This window comes from Ursus maritimus, unplaced genomic scaffold (genome assembly GCF_017311325.1).
Source record: "Ursus maritimus isolate PB19 unplaced genomic scaffold, ASM1731132v1 scaffold_21, whole genome shotgun sequence".
NCBI classification, from domain to species: domain Eukaryota; kingdom Metazoa; phylum Chordata; class Mammalia; order Carnivora; family Ursidae; genus Ursus; species Ursus maritimus.
This window is the reverse complement of record NW_024424564.1, coordinates 6,751,302-6,770,391: the sequence shown is the minus strand read 5'-3', so window position 1 is coordinate 6,770,391 and position 19,090 is coordinate 6,751,302. Positions and strand designations below refer to the sequence as shown.

General features: G+C 39.1%; 1 protein-coding gene across 1 annotated transcript in view; it reads right to left on the bottom strand.

Moving 5' to 3' along the window:
• Nucleotides 1–19,090, bottom strand: part of SRGAP1 (SLIT-ROBO Rho GTPase activating protein 1) — a 259,904-nt gene that overhangs the window by 85,968 nt on the left and 154,846 nt on the right. The window contains exon 4 of the mRNA XM_008684244.2: nt 16,865–16,927. Coding sequence (XP_008682466.1) covers nt 16,865–16,927 — 63 coding nt within the window. The remainder of the gene's footprint in view (nt 1–16,864; nt 16,928–19,090) is intronic.

Here is a 19,090-nt window from a genome sequence, read left to right as displayed (position 1 = left end):
TTTAATATAACATTTTGAAGTAAGGAACTTGATTTTTTCATTTCAAAAGATGAGCTTTAAAATAGTTTGGGAACTGGAAGCATCACTGGAATATATGTCGGTTGAAGCATATGAAATTGCTATTTTGGTAGGTTATAGAAAAGGTAGAAAGTCAGCACATTCTTAAGAATGGTTCCTTAATACACATTCTCAAGGTGACAATTTGAAGTGTAAAACATGGGGTTAATAAAGAGCATTTACTTATTTTCATAAAATCTGATGATGTCTTTCCTTAAAAATGTAAGCTAGCAAATCATGTTAAAGGCATTGCCGAACAAGAACAAAGTAAGGGTGAAACTGCAAAGTCGTGGCAGCTTTTCCTGAGCTGTGTGTAATTGCAAAGTTATCTGTTTTTAGTAATTATCAAACCTGTCCAGGAGAAGTTTGGTTGGCTCCTGCAGTTTCAAAGAAAAATAAAATAGCATTAAGCAGCAGCTGGGCAGCTGGGGAATGAAAAGGGAGTCACCCTACAGCTGGGCAAACAGTGAGGTCAATGAATCTACTACACACCTTGCATTTCTAGGCTTGGCTCTGTTTGTACACCCTGCCTGGAGCAAACCCACATACCATTTGGGTCCTGGTTCCAGTTACATCTTTAAAGAGAGGGTGAAAGAACAAAACAAAACAATAAGTCTTTCTCTCTCTCTCTCAGTTGTCTATATTCTTCTTGCTAACAGCCAAAGGAAGAAATGAGAACATGTGACTCCCATCATAGAAGAAAAGGCATCCCAGACAGCTCTGGGTATCTGAGAATTCTTTTTTTTTAAATACACCCTGAAGAAAAGACTTGAACTCTTGCTTTATTTAGATGCTGAGGACCTGTGTAAGCAAGTAATCTGCACAAACTAAGCCTTATGAACTAAGGATATTGAGCTGGCTGCCAGCATGGGGTTTCTTATAAGCTAGTCTGGGTGAAAAGGAAAACATTCTTGACCTAACACTAGCAAGAAAAGGGTGTAAATATCCCATCATAATGTGGTTCAGCACAATAGCTGAGGATTTTCTACCCAGCTCAATGGTAATTTCCAGAAGGAAATTTCTTTGTTCAGTTTTCCAATGTGACTTAAGGTTTCCACTATTTTCTAAAATGTTAACAATGACAATGAATGAATTTTAAAAGTTGAGGAGAAAAACACTAAAAGCTTTTTGAGAACTCTAATTGCAGATAATGAATGCAAGTACAAACTACATTATTTAAAACATAAGCTGTTGACAGAAGTTAAATGTGTTTTGTATTTAAAATAAAATAACAGACAGTTTTCTCTTTTTCAAAGACGTAGAAGAAAGCTTTTATTTTTTAAAGGTGAATTTTGAATACATACTGCAAAGAAAAAAAAGCTTCTCCATCAGCGTAATGCAAGCACAAGAATTTGCATACCAAATGACATGATAGGCATATATCCATTTAAATGTACTCCAATAACATATTTTCCTATTTGAATTCTCCTCTACTAAAACCTCATGCATAATTCTCCATTGAACACACTCAATTTATCTTTCCTACTCCATCTTTTCTTAACTGCAGAAGAATATAGAGAAATAGATTTCTTTGTGACTGTGAAATCCTATGCAAAAACTTTTGCACAGAAGCTGTTAATATTTTTTTCCTTACTGACACACCCATATAATGTATCTGACACTACTCTTGTACTTTAAATCAAAATGATTAAAATATCTATAGTAAATTTTAATATTTAGTGTCATGAAACCATTATATATCCGAAAACCATCCACATGTTTGGAGAAGATCAGTATATTAAGGCTATACATTTTACTTTCTGACTAACTGGCACAGAAGTTAGCAGGCATGGTTCTAAGAATGGGTCTACTAGTTACCAGGTGTGGGGAATTTATTTTACACTTCTGCTAGCCTTACAAGGTCATTGTGGACATTCAATTGTGCATCCCTAGGTGTGTGTGCATGTGACAAACTTTACTGAGTACTTACAATATGTGTGTGTATGTATGTAATGTACACCATTAATATATATGTGTAATATGTATATATTTAGCTAAAGAAGCATTATATAATGCTTATTATGTGCCAGACACCATTCTAAGCATTTTACAAATAATAGCTTATTTGATCCTTCTAAAAAACTCTTATGAGGTATGTACCTTTATCCTTCCTATTATACAGATGAGACAAGTAGGGCCTTGAGAGGTGAACTAACTTGCCCAAGGTCACATAGCTGGTAACTGGCAGAACAATGGTTGAAACCCTGGCAGTATGGTTCCAGATTGGGTGTTCTAGACTGCTATGCTATAGCCTTTGGAAACTCTAAATTACTATACAAATGGAAGGCCTCTTTAGCTGGGGGACATAGCTACTCTTGATTATATTTAGGAATAGAGGGAAAGAGGGCTGAAAGATAATTATTTATTCATTCACCATTTGCTTGGTATTTACCATCCATAAGGCAATGATGGGTATAAAAATAAGGACTTCGTTTCCTACTTCTTAGAGCTTAAATTTTTGGAGATTAAAAAATGAGCCTTGGAGAGTCTGATGGACACAGATAAAGGGAGAGGACATTCAAGCTGGAGGGATAGTACCAGCAGAGGCAGGTGGAGTAGGGGGAACACACATGTATGGTGGGCATGTGTAGACTTTGACTTTGAGAAGGGGATCTAGGGAAGGGCTTGAAAAGTGGATGGTTGGGTAACTGGGCTGGAGGATAAGACTGCAGAAGTTGTCATGGGCCAGATCAGGAGAGCCTTGAAACCTCAACCAGAAAGTTTTAAAAAATATATTCTATAGGGGTTCATGAATCTACAGAAGAGTAAACGGTATGGTCAAAGCAGTACCTTAGCAGCAATTTGGTGAAGATATGCAGGAGGATTTGAGGTGTGAAGTAACCTCATTTAGCATAAAACAGGAGGGACTGGAAAGAAGGAGAATTCCAGGATAACAGTCACAGGGCATTTTCCCTGTTCTTATTCTCTCTGACCTTTTCTTGGTATTGACACATCTTCTTCCACCATGGAGTTCAACACCCTCCCAGTCTGGTCCAAACATGGGCCCAAATAGCACTTTGTGCACTACTCTAAATTAATCACTTAACACTCTCTCCTCAGAATGTGTACTTTCTTGCCCCTGTGGCCCTTTCCCAAGCCAAGCCCACTGCCTACAACGTCCTCCCCAGGCACGTTGTCCTAACATTTTGACTCATCCTTCAAGGAATGTTCAGATTTCACCTACTGCTAAGTGTTCCCTGGTTTCCCAACGAGAGCTATCGTGTTCTTCCAACCGCCCAGACCTTCTCACTGACCACACTTCGGACTCGCTGCTATGTGTCGTAGATACCTGTGTATTATCCAGTGTCATGGACTGTCCTTAAGTTCAGCTACGGCACCAACAGTGTCTCGCGCACCTTTGAATTCTTGATACTGCCTTTAGACAGTGGCAGTAAAATAGGCATTTGGTGAGAAACAAATGAAAGGCAGGAAGCCATTTTGCAGTCAGCTTGTCCATTCGTATAGTCATTTAACAAATATTTACTAAATACCTAGTATGTGCCTGGCATGATTCTTCTCCCTCCCCAGCATCCAAAATAGCATTGCCAATAAAATACCTGGGATTGGACTAACGAGATGATAAATAGCTCTAAATTACCGTGAGATAAAGTTAGCATGGGAGTTCATGGCCCCTGAAAAAGAAAGGCGTGGTGGTTGGGCTGAGAGGAAATGAAAAGCAGTATGTTAGTGATAATATTTCCTAATTCCATACGTAGCTTGCTGGCTTACTAAAAGCTCTTTTGAGAAACTACATTTTTGGGGTTTCCTTAATTGTCAGCGTCCTAAGATAAAGATCTCTTTTCTACAATCAATATGCAAGAAGCCTCGAATTGTAACTGAGTTTCTGCAGGTGCCAGACTAACACCACCACCGAGTTAGGGCCACAGCCTTGAAAGCCCATTCCTGTTGTTTCCCGGCAAGTTCTTGGGTTCCCCGGGAAAGCAGGACCTCCGGGCCATCCTACGCTGAGCCTGAGGGGCTGTGCTGCAAAAGAACCTGGCCCCTCCAGGGGCCGCACAGCCTCAGTCCAGGTTATGGACTCTGCTTGGCCATGTTTGTCTCCGAGGGCTTATTTTAGACGGGGCAGTGGGCAGGAGGTACCTGTCAGAGAACACTCATTCCCACTGCATGCCAGGATCCTTCCACCTGCAACCTTGGGCCTTCCTGCTCTTTACAATACTGAGCCAACCCTGGTGATGAATAGTGTCTGGAGCAGGCAGAACCAGATTTGAGTTCCTGTGCTACCGCACTTCCTAGCCGGCAAGCTTCTTTAACTTTTTTGGACCCTAGTTCCTCTGAGGTAAAATGGGGATTCAATGAGAGAATGCATAGAAGCACATAACAGAGTGGACAGTTTTGATTCTTGACAGTTTCTAAGGTCCGGTGTAGAGTAAGTGTGTGGGCTCTGGAGCCAGATTACTTGGCTTCGTGCTCAGGCTCTAAACTAAGAGGTATAGCATAGAGGTATGTTGTTTCTTCTCATGCGTGGCATCAGGGCTGGAAAATTTGCTCATCTCTGAGGTACTGAGTGGTCTGTAGGACAGGCACGATGATGAACTCTCATAAATCCATCTCCTCTTCCTAGGCTGATGTGGCTCTCCACAGGTCAATAAAAGCAGAATTTACAAAATTCTTTTTTTTTTTTTTTAAGATTTTATTTTCAAGTAATCTCTATACCCAACGTGGGGCTCAAACTTACAGCCCCAAGATCAGGAGTCTCATGCTTTACCAACTGAGCCAGCCAGGCGCCCCAAGATTATCATTTCTAATAGAGGTAAAGAGAAGGAAACTGGCGATGTTTCCATTTATGCCATTTATGCATAAGTTAAGAATTTTAGCAAAGCTCTTTAGAATGAGCAAACAGATTAAGAAGAACAATTAAACAGCATGAGATGCTATCTTTACGGCTAGTTTATCAAGGAAAACTTGAGGTATGTTGTGGCTCCAATGAAATCAAATCAGTACAACAGTCTGAATTTATCATCAAATTACATTTATAATTCAAACAAATGCTTTGAACAAAAGACACTGTCTGGGACTCTGGACCTTGCTGACTAGGGATTGCCAACCAACCAAAAGATGGGGAAACAGAAATGCAGAGAGTGAACACAAGGGAAAACAGAGAAAACATATATGCAAAGGGAAGAAATGTGGCTAAAGAAAATAAAAAAATAATTGTATTACATTTAGTGTAATATTAGAGATTTTGTTTCAGGAGTAATTATAGAGAGCACTATTTCAATGGAAAGAACTTAGGTCTATGAAATCCAATAAGCCTGGATTTTGATCCTCGCTTTATACAAAACAATTCTGTAACCTCAGCCTTTCTGACCCTTGGTATGAGTCTTATCTACTAGAGATAACAACACGAGGTATCCCTACAAAATCAAAATTAGAGGGGTAATCAAACTGTGTCTCTCAAACACCTTGAAAAGTGTGGAATGAAAGAAAAAGTGCAAACTAGAGGCCAAATCATATTAGGAAAAACTGATCATGTAATTACAAGTCTCCTTTCTAAGAGGATTTTAATAATATCCCGCTAAAAGGAGACTAGTTGATGAAGTTCAGAGGAAATAATATAGGATGGTATTTAGCAGTCTATAGGAAAATAGAATCCATGCCATCGTTAATGTTTTTGTTTTGTATCAGAAATCGACTGTTTTCTTCTCCAGCTTCAAAGAGCCTGTGTTCGCGGAAGGAGTATTCCTGTTTTAGGATCCAAGGGTGTGAGCCCTCAATCCACCATGCCCACCCATCTGACCTGGGGACGAGACTACTCATCTCTGTTAGCCCGCAGCTTTCTCACCTATAAAGGCAGTGTTGGACTATATGATCCCCTGGTCTTCTCCAACTCTAAAATTCTGTGAGTCCATGATTTCAGATACTAATCTTGCAACAACTAAATACGATAAGAATTTATGATTTAAGAGTGTGTGTGTGTGTGTGTGTGTATAAAATACTTCTCAGTGGCTAAAGGGACTGATTGTTTTCTATGAGGGTAAATGGCAGATAAATTCTAACCGAAAGGAAAAGCCAGTGTAACAAGAAATTATACTAATTATCTCCTTCTGCTTCTGTTGACTTGAGGCAGCAAGTAGTACACCACGCTATGCTGAGAATGTAGGATTCCTCCTACAATCCTCCAGGGGCTCTGATGCCATAACTCATCTGTGTTGTTGCACAGAAAATATCTAGAAATGAACAATGCCTGGATAGTCTAACACACTGTTATACTGATGAACCTTATTCCAGGATATCTATCACTCTAGTGACTTTAATTAGCTCCCAAGCTGATTAGTGATCAATCATCAAGTGCTCATCAAGGAGGAAAACCCAAGAACTCTTTGGTGGATGCTGGGGTTACATACAGATTTGCCACATGCTTTTAGTTTTTATTGTAATATTTAAGTAAAAACAGGGCATTAGTCGTCTTTTTCAAAATGCTAAATTTAACAGTTTTAAAGTGGCACTATAAATCACAATTAGTTTCACAAGATTTTGCTACTTTAATAAAAATTTTTAATAAAAAATGACTAATTTATCCTAAAGAAGATAAATTATTGTGTCTTATCAAAAAGAAAATGTTTCTATTTGTAACAAGAGTGACCTGTACTTATTAATCTTAATCTGTCCTAGCTCTATTTGCAACAGTCACTAGAGGCGGTTTCTAATTTAAGTCTTTGAGTTATAGATAGAGGTTATTGGTTTTGTTTATGAACTCTTGACGAACATTCATATTCAGCAAACATTTCTTGATCCCCCTACTATGTACCACAAAGAGGCTTTGTCCTATTTGATTCCATTACATTCTATTACTAGAAATCCAATTACATTTTATTCTTTATTATTGATACCAGCTCATTAGTGCCTAAGAGTAATTTTTCATGAGAGCAATTAATGTGGTGTAATATCTGCTCACTTCAAATTATCAGAGATTTCTAACATGAAATAAATGTCACTGTATCCAAAAATTCTGATTTTGTAAAGGATATTTTCCTTGTCTCTCAAGTACTTCATATGGTGGAAAGGGCAGAGGATTTTTAAAAAAGTCCAAGGTGCTACTAACTACTCCCTTTATTTTTACATCAATGATTTGCTAATGCTCTGGCAATATTCAAGCACATGGAGTTCCCTGCACAGGCGACGTGGTTTCACACATCTGTGCTCTCCCACATGCACTAATTGCTTCTGGAACACCCTTCCCACCCTTCATCACTAAAATCAGGTGTCCCGGTCTCCAGGAGGCTCCCGGGTGACTCTGGGCTTTGCACGGAGCTGCGGAGACCTGTCTCTCTACCTAGTCCAGCATGTCACACCAAAAATGGAAATATCTCACTAGTCTAGCTCATGGGTGACAGGGCTGCGTGCTTGCCACGGATGCATTTCCAGGACCTATATATTTGTTGAGAGGCCCCTCCCAGCCGATCGGTATATATTACTTGGATGCAGTAGAGATGACCCCATAACAACTGCACAGCAGAGGCAACAACGCCTTTAGTGCGTTCCATTTAACTGACTTAAAGAAACAGAACAGACTCAGATTTGGGACAGATGTCATAAATCCCAGGACATTACAGATCACAGGCGTCCTCCACATATTTGCTGGGCAACCATCCTCTGAAGAAGGAGAGCGTGGTCTTAAAAGATGGCCTGTTTTGGGGCGCCTGAGTGGCACAGCAGTTAAGCGTCTGCCTTTGGCTCAGGGCGTGATCCCGGCGATCTGGGATCGAGCCCCACATCAGGCTCTTCTGCTATGAGCCTGCTTCTTCCTCTCCCACTCCCCCTGCTTGTGTTCCCTCTCTCGCTGGCTGTGTCTATCTCTGTCAAATAAATAAATAAAATCTTAAAAAAAAAAAAAAAAAGATGGCCTGTTTCACCTCTCACCAGCTCTAATAGTTAAACTCAGGCACAGACTACCTGGGTTCAAATCTATGTTTTCCCTTTTAGAATGTTTCCTCACCTCTAATTGGGAATAAGAATAGTACCTGTAAGGCTGTTGTGGAGATAAAATGAATGAACACGTATCAAGCACTTGCAGGGGTAGCTGACACACAGTGAATTCTTAATGGATGCCATTATAATAAATGAAACACCCTTCTTCCACATCCTTTAAGCCCACAATGGCCTCAGCCCCACCGAGGCTGACTTGTTTATTTTCAGACCTGAGAGGCTGAGAGCAGAGGGATGGTCTTTGTTTTGTGCATCAAAGAAACAGAGCTGCAAAGAGACTTAATTCTTGCCCAACAAGTCAACAGAGAAAAGTCAGTGATAGAGAAGGTCATTCACAAAGCCCTTGTTTCAAAAGGGCTTTTCAGACAGTCTTCAGAAGCACTGAAATACAAGTTTAATCTACTGAAAAAAATGCCCAAGAGCTGGCACCTGGAATTCTTATTAACCAGGGCCGCCCCGAACACAGGTAAAAGTGACAATGGGAAAGGTTAAAGTAATTGGCAATGCTGAGGGGAAAGTATACATAAAATGAAAAGCCAGAGAATTTACTAGAATTTCAAAGTTTCCTGCAATATTACATATTTAATTCTTTTCAGGAAAATGTTTCACATGCCTTCAACATTGAAAGAGGACGTTAGCTGCCTCCATTTTGACCTCAAACTTGCTAGCGGGGGTTCTTTCCAGCTAGCCTCTTGGCTCAGGGGAAAGACCCTAAGGGCAAAGCATTCCCTTACGGGAAGCAAAACTACCTCTTCAAGGGGTAAGGGCTGCCCTGAGCCAGCAAGACCCCACCTATTGATTGACTCCAAGACAATGATGGATTTGACCTTCACGGTCCACCTGCAGTACCCACCCACCTTTGCCCCACCTTTTCCTGGTATAAACCTGAAGTATTTTTGGCACTCTGGAGACAGTCTTTGAAACACTAGTTACTGTCTTCCTGGTGTTGGCCTCACTGAAATAAATTCCTTTCTTGTTTCACCACCATTCATTTCTCTGCCTTTGGATTGTGTCCGCCGCGAGGCTGAACCGGGTCTGTTTGGGACCTCCGGAGCCAGGGGCTCTTGCTCCCCTGTACACCAGCTACAGCATTTCATGTGTGCATTAGACACTTAAGTTGTAAGGTTTAGAGCGTGAAATATTTAAACTGACACAAGACACTTGGAATCGTAAAATGAAAGCTCTACAATGCTTAGAATTGCAGCATCAACCACAATGGAAAAACTGTGTTGTTTTTTTTTTTTCATTCTTTCAATGAAAAATGGTCTGGATTTGACACATATCCTGTGCCTCAAATCTAATACATCTCATTCCATTTATTTAAAAAAAAGGGTGGGGGGAACAAAGAAGGAAGGTGAAAGGCCTTAATCTGTGCAAAGGAGTTTTATGAGTTTTCAACTGCTTTTGACGAGATGTCTAACCATTTTTCTAAAAGGTTTTCTTTCTTTATTTGGCAGGGAGAGAGTACAAGCAGGGGGAGCAGCAGAGGGAGAGGGAGAAGCAGACTCCCTGATGAGTCCGGAGCCCGATGCGGAACTCGATCCCAGGACCCTGGGATTATGACCTGAGCTGAAGGCAGACTCTTAACTGATGGAGCCACCCGGGCACCCCAGATGTCTAACCATTTTTTTGCTGCTCTATGTTCATGACAATTTCATTTTGGTACTCTCTGGAAATCCTTCAACTCCTGACTTGTCCTTTCTCTCTAGATATGGGTCCAGAAGGAAATTCTATGAATATGCCTCGAGTTCTTCCAAATTGTATGCATTGGCTCACATTGCTCCTTTTGCCTCCAAAACCTTCCCCACCCCCTCTCCCTCTCTCCTATCACTGAAATCCTGTCCATTTTTACCTTTTCCTCTCAGAATTTTTCTCAGTTCTCAGTGTGTCTCAAATTCTCTTTGGATCTCCAAACCCTCTGCCTGAACCTCTGTTGGTACACAATGGTCTACCTTAGGTTATTGTCACCAGCAAAAAAAGAGGTAAAAGTGTTTGCCTGGTCCGAGACTTCCTAGTTGTGTGACCTTCGGCAATGTATCAACCTCTCTGTGCCTCACCCACCCAGGAGGCTGTTGGGGGAATTTAAAAAGCTCATTATGTAAAGTGCTTAGAATGGGACCTGACAAAAGTTAGCTGTTAACTACATTCTGGTTGAGCTTTACTTCTAGATTGGAAGCCTGACGGGGAACTCTCACTTGAAGCAACCAACATAGAAAACTATATACTAACCTGAATTAAAATAAAACCTGGGTTTCAGTTCCAATCTGGGACTTTAATCACTTAATCTGAGTCTCTGTAATATTCTCCTTAAATGAGGGGGTTAATTTGATTATTTCTAAAGGCCCATTCAGCGCTTAAAATTCTACTGTCTAGAATTCTACAATCGGCCTGCAGTAGGATGAAATTCAGATAATCACGTGAGTTAGAAAATCATATATTAAGGTATGCTGAAATAGATACAAGTGAATTAGATCTTGATTTCTGCCACAGGATTTTTCCATTTTTACTGGTGAACATTTCTGGTCCATTTGGAGATAATAAATCCAAGCAAAATGCCCCTAATTTATTCTATGTATATGTATGTTGTCTCTCTATATATTTGGGCTTGTTAAGTAATGATAAACAAAGCTAAATACTTTACCCAATAAAACAAAACATTGTGATTAAGATGTTAGTTACTAAAGCAGTGCAATTACTTAAAAGTCATAATACTGTATTTTAGAATGTAAATAGGATAAAATACTCTTTGAGAAGAATTCTTGGTATGACACATCCTTTAGAAATTTTTTGTTTTTCCTGAACTATACTTTCTAACATTTTCTTTTTCACTTCTAAGCCAAATAATTTTTTCCCCAGTTTATATTGCTTACTTCTTTTAGGAGACAGTCTTATTTGTAGTTCATAAGCACCAACCATAACTAAATCTCAAATCGCAGAGAGAAAATGAAAATTCCAAGCAGGCACTGGGAATCATTTGGCTTCATCAATTAGCAGGGTGTCCTAAAAGGCATCTATGTATAAAGTTCTTTTCAAACAGCTGTCCTCAGAGATTCATGTAACAGAAAAAAATTTTATTAATCCAAAACACTTTGGGAGGAAAATGAAGCCAGGCTAAATTTGCTAACTTAGTCTCCAAAGTCAGTCTGTGTCAACCCCAAGATTAGAATTCAGAAGTTGGCAGAGTCATCTGATCCCAACACCTCTCTCTCTTTCCATCGAAGTGTCTAGTAATAATATGCCAGAAGGATATATGTGAACACTATGTCAGCCCAAGATCTCTAAATAGACTGCTTTTAAAAAGTTTTCCAGGTGGCATCATGGAGAATGTGGTATTCCCAAGAGGTTTTCGATTTTGGAGCTTTTTACGTTATCTTTTCTACCTTATTTCTCTTTGTTCAGTGTTTTGTTTTGAGATGAGATATTTTTGTAGTCCATCCTAACGGAATGAATTTTCACTTTCACTACAAAGATATATATTTCAAATACTTAAAATGCCCTCAGGCTAAAATAAACACTTAGCCAAAATAAATAAATAAATAAATAAATAAATAAAAACCCTCTTTGAGGCTCAGAGAAAAATCTTCTACTCTGTGGTGGCGAGTATCTTGGGCTCTTTCGGAATGACTTTCCAACCTTGCCTTGGGCATGTTTCTTTGTTGCAGAAGAATGCATTAGCTCCTGGTTCGTGGGAGGTTCACAAGCCAGCCAAGAAAGCTTTCCTCAGCAGTCCTCTGAGGTGGAGTTTTCAAGGAAGGGCTTGAAATAATAAACAGTGTCTTCCCTCTCATCCCTTCTAAAAAATAATTAGCTTTTTATTTTAACATTTTAAAGAGATAAGTGGTTCAAAGAAATGTAAAGGCCAGGGTGGATATCTGTGAGCATGCAGCAACCCCATTTTCCAAATCCCATCGAAGATGCTCGGCACCCTCTGGGTTTGGACTAGGACAGCTTCCATTTTCTGCTCACATTTGTTAGGCAAATCAGACGTGCAGTTCAGAAGGAGGAAACAAAGGTGAATGGAGTATCCAGTAATAAATCCTTAGCAGTAATCACTGTGTATGAACACACAGCTGAACAGGTGGTGTTGACACATATAACATTAAAGATAAATGAAAGACTGCATCTTAAAGATGCACCCCAAATGAACATACCCCAACATTAAAGCTTAGAGTGCAAAGCCATTTGGGTTTCCCATCCTGTAACCGACCCAGACCGGCTGGAAAGCTCGAATGAGTTTTTACAAGTGTCCAGGAGAGCATGCAGTGTGAGTTTTACTTAAGAGTTTTACCTATCAGATCACGTTCCACCCTTCCTTCCCCCACTGCCCTGCACATCCTTCCCTAAGGCAGCTGTCGGGTGGACAACTGATGGGCCTTAGGGACGAAGCTGGGTTTAGATTGTCGAGCATTCATTAACTGTGATCCTGAGCTAATCATTCTGAGCTCTAGTTCCCATTGGTTACACTGGGATTAGGAATACCTGCTTCACAGGGCTGCTGCAAGAAATGAATGGGATAATGTGCTTGCCTCATGATAAGGGCTGGATAAATCTTCATTTTCTCAGTTCTTTCCTCTTAATGTTACTGGAAACTGAGGATGGATGACCTCTTGACTCTGGCTAGCCATGTGTGTCACTGATGTATAGGGAGGGTGATGATCAATTACACATAATTAACAATCAATTTCATGTGGATTTATCATGACGGTCTGCGTTACTCTTTGTTAGAATTTGCTTACTGAGGATGGTAAGCTCTTTGTTTTTTAAAATGCTGAGTACAATGCGGCAAAGCAAAGAGATATTAATACAGGACAGATCCTTGTCTTTCTGCTAAAATGCAGCATAGCCTTTTGAGATTTTAGTATTAGGGGAGAGTCTTAGCATTTTAAACCACTATTTACCAGACTGATGAAGGCAAACTTTGTTTTGAATGCCCCCTCTGACTTTTCGTGTCACCCTTGTTCTGTTTTGGCTTTTCCACCTCCCCACTAACCCGATGGCCGCCCTGCTCACATCTACTAGTGATCTGGTTTTCTTAGGGGAAGTTACCTTTTTTCTCTTTTGTACAAAAGTAATATATATCCATTATAAGGGAAAACCATATGTATGTGTGTATATACATATGTAAAAGTAAAAGTCATGTGTAATTACTGTTGATATCATCCCTGAGCTCCACAGACAAGGAGCTGTTACCATCCCCACTTCACTAATGATGAAGAGGATGACACGACCAGGATGACACAACAACTAACATTTATTAAGCATTTACTATGGGCCAGGCGCTGTTCTGAATGCCTTATCTGTATTAACTCAGCTTTATTGTTCCTCTTAGCACTTACACCTGCCATACTATACATTTATTTCTTTACTGTCTGTTTCTCCCCACCAGAATATGAATGCCTTGAGAAGAAGTATGCGGTCTGTTTTTATTCATACCTACATCCCCAGTATATCCCAAAGTGCCTGGTACTGTAATAGAGCATTTAAAAAATGTTTGTTGAGTAAATAAATTAGTCTTCGTAACAACGTGGGTGCACCTCATCCAATCTGGTGAGGGTCTGAATACAAAACACAAGGGCTGAATAAGAGAGTTTGCTCTCTCTGCCCTACGTGTCTTCAAGGTGAGACATGATCACCCTGAGGCCCTGCTTCTGCAAATAAAGGCAAGGTTGTGGAAAAAATATAGAAAAGGGGCTGCGTGTCTTCAAAGCCTTTCCTCCCCTTCCGGATGGCACTCTGATGCCACCATCCTCTCTCCCCTGCTCGGAACTCTGGCCTTTATGTCTGATGCACACAGTCTGTACTCAAAGGATCTGATAAAACATGGTTCACTCTACGGTATAAATGATCATAAGGCATTTCTTTTGACTCTTTCTGGGTGTTTGTATTTTATTTAAGACAAAACCTTCTGATAGAATGTTTGGAATAACCAAGAGGCCTCTGGGAGAAATATCTTTGGGTAAGGAAGTCCACACATAAGGCTGCTGCTCGCCACTAAAGTTGACTGTAATTTAAAATAAAGCATTGCAGCTCCGCTGGTATAAGGAAGTTGATGTACTTTTCAAAATGTTTTTGACTCCCAAGGAGTACCAAGGGATAAAAAAAGGAGGGGGAGGAGTGAATATTTGTCTGAAAAGGCAATTAAATAGCATCCTCAGTTGCTTAAGGCTACATATTTTGTACCTGTTCCTTCAGCAATCATTATTACATCATCAGTTGTACAAACGTTTATGCATGACGTGGCTCAGATGGTCATTTGTGCATAACCAGTCAGTGGTTGCACAAGGAACCTCAACCACGTTCCCCCAACTCCTGGTCCCCTGTTCAAATACTCCTCATCTCTTCTTTCCGAATATAAGCTGAATATGCATAATGAATAGATTTCATTTCAACAAGACAGAATTTGTGTATCTAAATTTCAAGTGCAAGAGAGACCAAACATATTTTATAGTAAACAGTGTGTGTGTGTGTGTGTGTGTGTGTGTGTGTGTGTGTGTAATATGAAAGTCTTTCCCAAAGGAATATGACCTCTGACCTTGGATGAGCATGCTGTCTGGTTAAGATCATTTTTTAAAAAAAATGTAGGCTCCACACCCAGTGTGGAGTCCAATGTGGGAGTTGAACTCACGACCCCGAGATCAAGATGTGGGCCGATATCAAGAGTAAGATGTTCAACTGACTGAGCCACCTAGGCGCCCCAAGATATATTTTTTTCCCAAGAGTTTAAAGTGATCTACAGACTACCTAATTAGAACCTCATTGCTCATCTCCACTATCCCTTAGTTTCTTAACTGATTCTGAGAGGTTAAATGACTCTGACAGGATCATTCAAACTCCAGCGGCCTTTTCTAGAACCTGGCTCTTTTAGGCTTTCAGACTGAGAAAAAAAATGAGAGTTTTGAGGTGTCAGCTTACTTGCTTCATCTACATAGAGTCTGATAAATGTCTATTTGATAGGCTGAATCTAGGAAAAATTTCACTGTGCGCATCCCTCTTTAAGATAAAATTTTCACAACATTTTACTGATTTTCCTTGTATTCAACAATCAAGTTTACTTTGCTCTTGTTCCTTTGGCCAGTACTGCTAGCTTCAGACCATAATCAACATGCTCTTGTCTATGATGTCATGACAATCAGCAGATCTATTTTTTAAAGTATTAGAGATTGATTTATATTTCTAGGCAAAACAATGTCCAAACAAAGGGATCCACAAGGAAAATGCCACAAAGCTCTCATCTTAGAACAGTTCAGTGGAAGATGAGATAGAATTTCTTCTCTGGATGTCTCAGAGGCATGATGCTCACTTAACTTTTAAATTCTAAATTTAGAAATCGTTGCCAACTTAGGGTATCAGAAATTAACAAATCACACAAAAAACATGAGCTAATAACTGGGCTTTATCATCAAAAACCCAATTTCATTAGCGGGGTGCTTGGGAGGCAGTTGGTTAAGCAACTGACGCCTGGTTTTGGCTCAGGTCATGATCTCAGGGCTGTGAGATTGAGCCCCATGTAGGGCTCTGCACTCAGTGTGGAGTTTGCTTAAGACTTTCTCCCTCTCCCTCTGCCTCTCCCACCACTTACATGCATTCTCTCTCTCCGAAATAAATTAAAAAATAAAAAATAAATTTATCACACATGTACAAAGAAATGGAAAGTGAATTTTATAAGAATATCATTCATTTTATAAATAAAAAGCTTAAAACTATGGTGTCTTTTTTTTTTTTTTTAAAGATTTTATTTATTTATTCGATAGAGATAGAGACAGCCAGCGAGAGAGGGAACACAAGCAGGGGGAGTGGGAGAGGAAGAAGCAGGCTCCCAGCAGAGGAGCCTGATGTGGGGCTCGATCCCATAACGCCGGGATCACGCCCTGAGCTGAAGGCAGACGCTTAACCGCTGTGCCACCCAGGCGCCCCAAAACTATGGTGTCTTTTAATTAGCAAGTATCAATGGAGCATTAAAAACAATTTACAAAATTGCATTTTACACACATGGCTTTTTAAGAACAAATGGGATTTGTAAATCAAGAAACATATGTTAATAATGCTTCAGGTTTAATATGCCTATAAATAAGAATTCAAATAATCTTGTACAATAAAAATGCAAATATCTATAGCTATAACAAATTAATATTACTCATTTCTCATTATGTTATTCTCTCTTATAAAATAAAAACTCGTCAAATTCCTCCAGAAGGAATTTGTGTTTAATAATATGATCATTAAGTGTAAAAAAATCTGCAGGGACATATGACTAATTCCAACTCGCAACCTCACTTTTTTTTTTTTAATAAAATAGCTTTAAATTATTTAATTTCTTATGATTATATGCAGTAACCTGAATAAAATTTAAATTCAAAAAAGCAGATTATTGCCAAGGAGAAAAATATATACCTCCCCAAAAGTAATTTTAATATATTAGGTCATTAACCAAACAATTTAACTGAAATGGGGAAAAAAATTAATTAAAGTAACAGAATAAAGCAACTCTAAATTGCTCAAATCCTGGAATGGCTAATTTAAGAATGGTAACAATTTAAGACAAAATACTCTGGAATTAAATATATGTACAGATCACCTATAATCCAACCAGTTAAAAACATGTCTTACTGGGACACTTATACTCTAGTTCCTTAAAAGTATGCTAACTGCATATACATATTTACGTGATTAGTCTCCCCAAATTGAGAAGGCATGGCAAAATGCAGTAGTGTGCATCTATGCACGTGGTTCCACATTTCAACCAGAGAAGCATCCATCAATACGCTAGCTTAGAATAAATTCTAACAAGAGCGGTGTTTCTGCAAACCAAAATTCTAAACCAAAGATCCTTGGAAAAGAAGAAAGATTATGTGCTTACCGTATAGAGTTCATTAAGAACCTTCATCAAATCCTCATGAAGTTGGAATGCAATCTCTTTGCTCTATAATTAAGAAGAAATTAAGAATATTTAAAAATGTAATAGAAACTTGTTTCTAAATTATTTATATCTTAAAAAGTCCAGTGACTGAAAATAGAAGAATGTATATAATACAATGGAAGGCCAGCATATCCCTGATATCATAAACATCTTTGACCAAACTGGCCTCTTTCTTTTTAATCTTTTTTTTTTTTTTTTTTTTTTTAATAAGTAAGCTCTGTGTACAACATGGGGCTTGAACTCAGGACCCTGAGATCAAGGGTCACATGCTCTACTGACTGAGCCAGTGAGCCCCCCCCACCATCTTTCTTTTTAATTACAGTATAGTTGACACACAATGGTACATTAATTTCAAGTATACAACATAGTGATTCAACATCTCTATATGTTATGTTATGCTCACCACAAGTACAGCTACCATCTGTCATTACACGATGCTGTTACAATACCATTGACTCTATTCCCTATGCTGTACCTTTCATCTCCATAACTTATTCATTCTATAACTGGAAGCCTGTATCTCCCACTCCCCTTCACCCATTTTGCCCATCCCCATCCTCCCCCCCCCCATATGGCAACCACCAGTTTGTTCTTTGTATTTACGGGTCTGTTTCTGCTTTTTGTTTGTTTGTTTTGCTTTTTAGATTCCAGATGTAAATGAAATCATACAGTATTTATCTTTCTTTGTCTGACTTATTTCACTTAGCATAATACTCTCTTGGTCCATTCATGTTGTCACAAATGGCAAGATCTGATTCTTTTTTATGGCTCAGTAATATTCTACTATACACCCCCCTCCCCCCCACATCTTTATCCATTCATCTATTAATGGACACCTGGGTTGCTTCCATATCTTGGCTATTGTAGATAATGCTACAATAAACACAGGGGTGCATATGTCTTTTTGAATGAATGTTTTCATTTCTTTGGGTAAATAACCTCTAGTGGAATTACTGGATCATACGATAATTGTATTTTTAATTTTTAAAAAAGATTTTATTTTTAAGTAATCTCTGCATCCCATGTTGGCTTGAACTCATGACCCCAAGATGAAGAGTCGCATGCTCCACCAACTGAGCCAGTCAGGTGCACCTCTATTTTTAATATTTTGATTTCCGCAGTGGCTGCACCAATTAACATTTCCAGCAACAGTGCACGAGGGTCCTCTTTCCTTGCCAACAGTTCTTATTTCTTATCTTTTTGATTCTAGCTAAATGGCCCTTTCTTGATACTAGATGTGTGAGCCAATTGTCACCAGAGGCTGGATAAAGGTAAATTAAATAGAGTCTGAATGGCTCTCCCACCATCCAAATCAGACTTTATCAAGAAGAAAGAAAAAATAAGTTTTCAGAACAGAAGTTTACTTAGTTGCATTATTCATTGAAGAATTAGAAATAGGGGCACCTGGGTGGCTCAGTTGGTTAAGTGTCTGACCCTTGACTTCAGCTCAGGTCTTGATCTCAGGGTCATGAGTTCAAGCCCGACATTGAACCCCAGTGGAGACAACTTAAAAAAAAAAAAAAAAAAAGATGAATTCCAGCATCCCATCTTAGTATTGTCACAGAGAAATTTTGTGATTCCTAAAAAGCTAAGTTAGAAACCAAAACAGAAATTAACACTCCCTTTCCAAAATATCTATTTGACTGACTATAATTTTAACTTTAAGAAAACACTTTCAAAGCAGTGACATGGTGAGGCCACTTATCGTCCATATGCTTTTGCTTATGTATTATCTTTTTTTTTCAAGTTTCTATTTGAATTCCAGTCAGTTAACACACAGTGTAACATCAGTTTCATGTGTACGATCTAGTGATTCGTCACTTCCATACAACACCTGGTGCTCGTCTGCAGTCATTATTTTCATTAAGATGAAAAAGGGTTCTATGCTTCTGCTCAGTTGGTAAACAACCAGCATTCAAAACAGTCTTCCCTAGGCTAATTCTGTGAGTTTGATATATGAGTATTTGAATATTTTTTCAGCAAAATCTATAAGCTATTTTAAAGGAAATAATATATCCAAATTAATTTTTATTTTCTTCCTGTTTCGAGTTCATTATGTGGTTAGCTACAGAGAAAGGAAAAAATGTAGCGTGGCTTCATCTACAGTTTGAATCAAGGACAACATCCACGGGATCATTTATGTGTCTCCCACTGGACTGTCCGCAT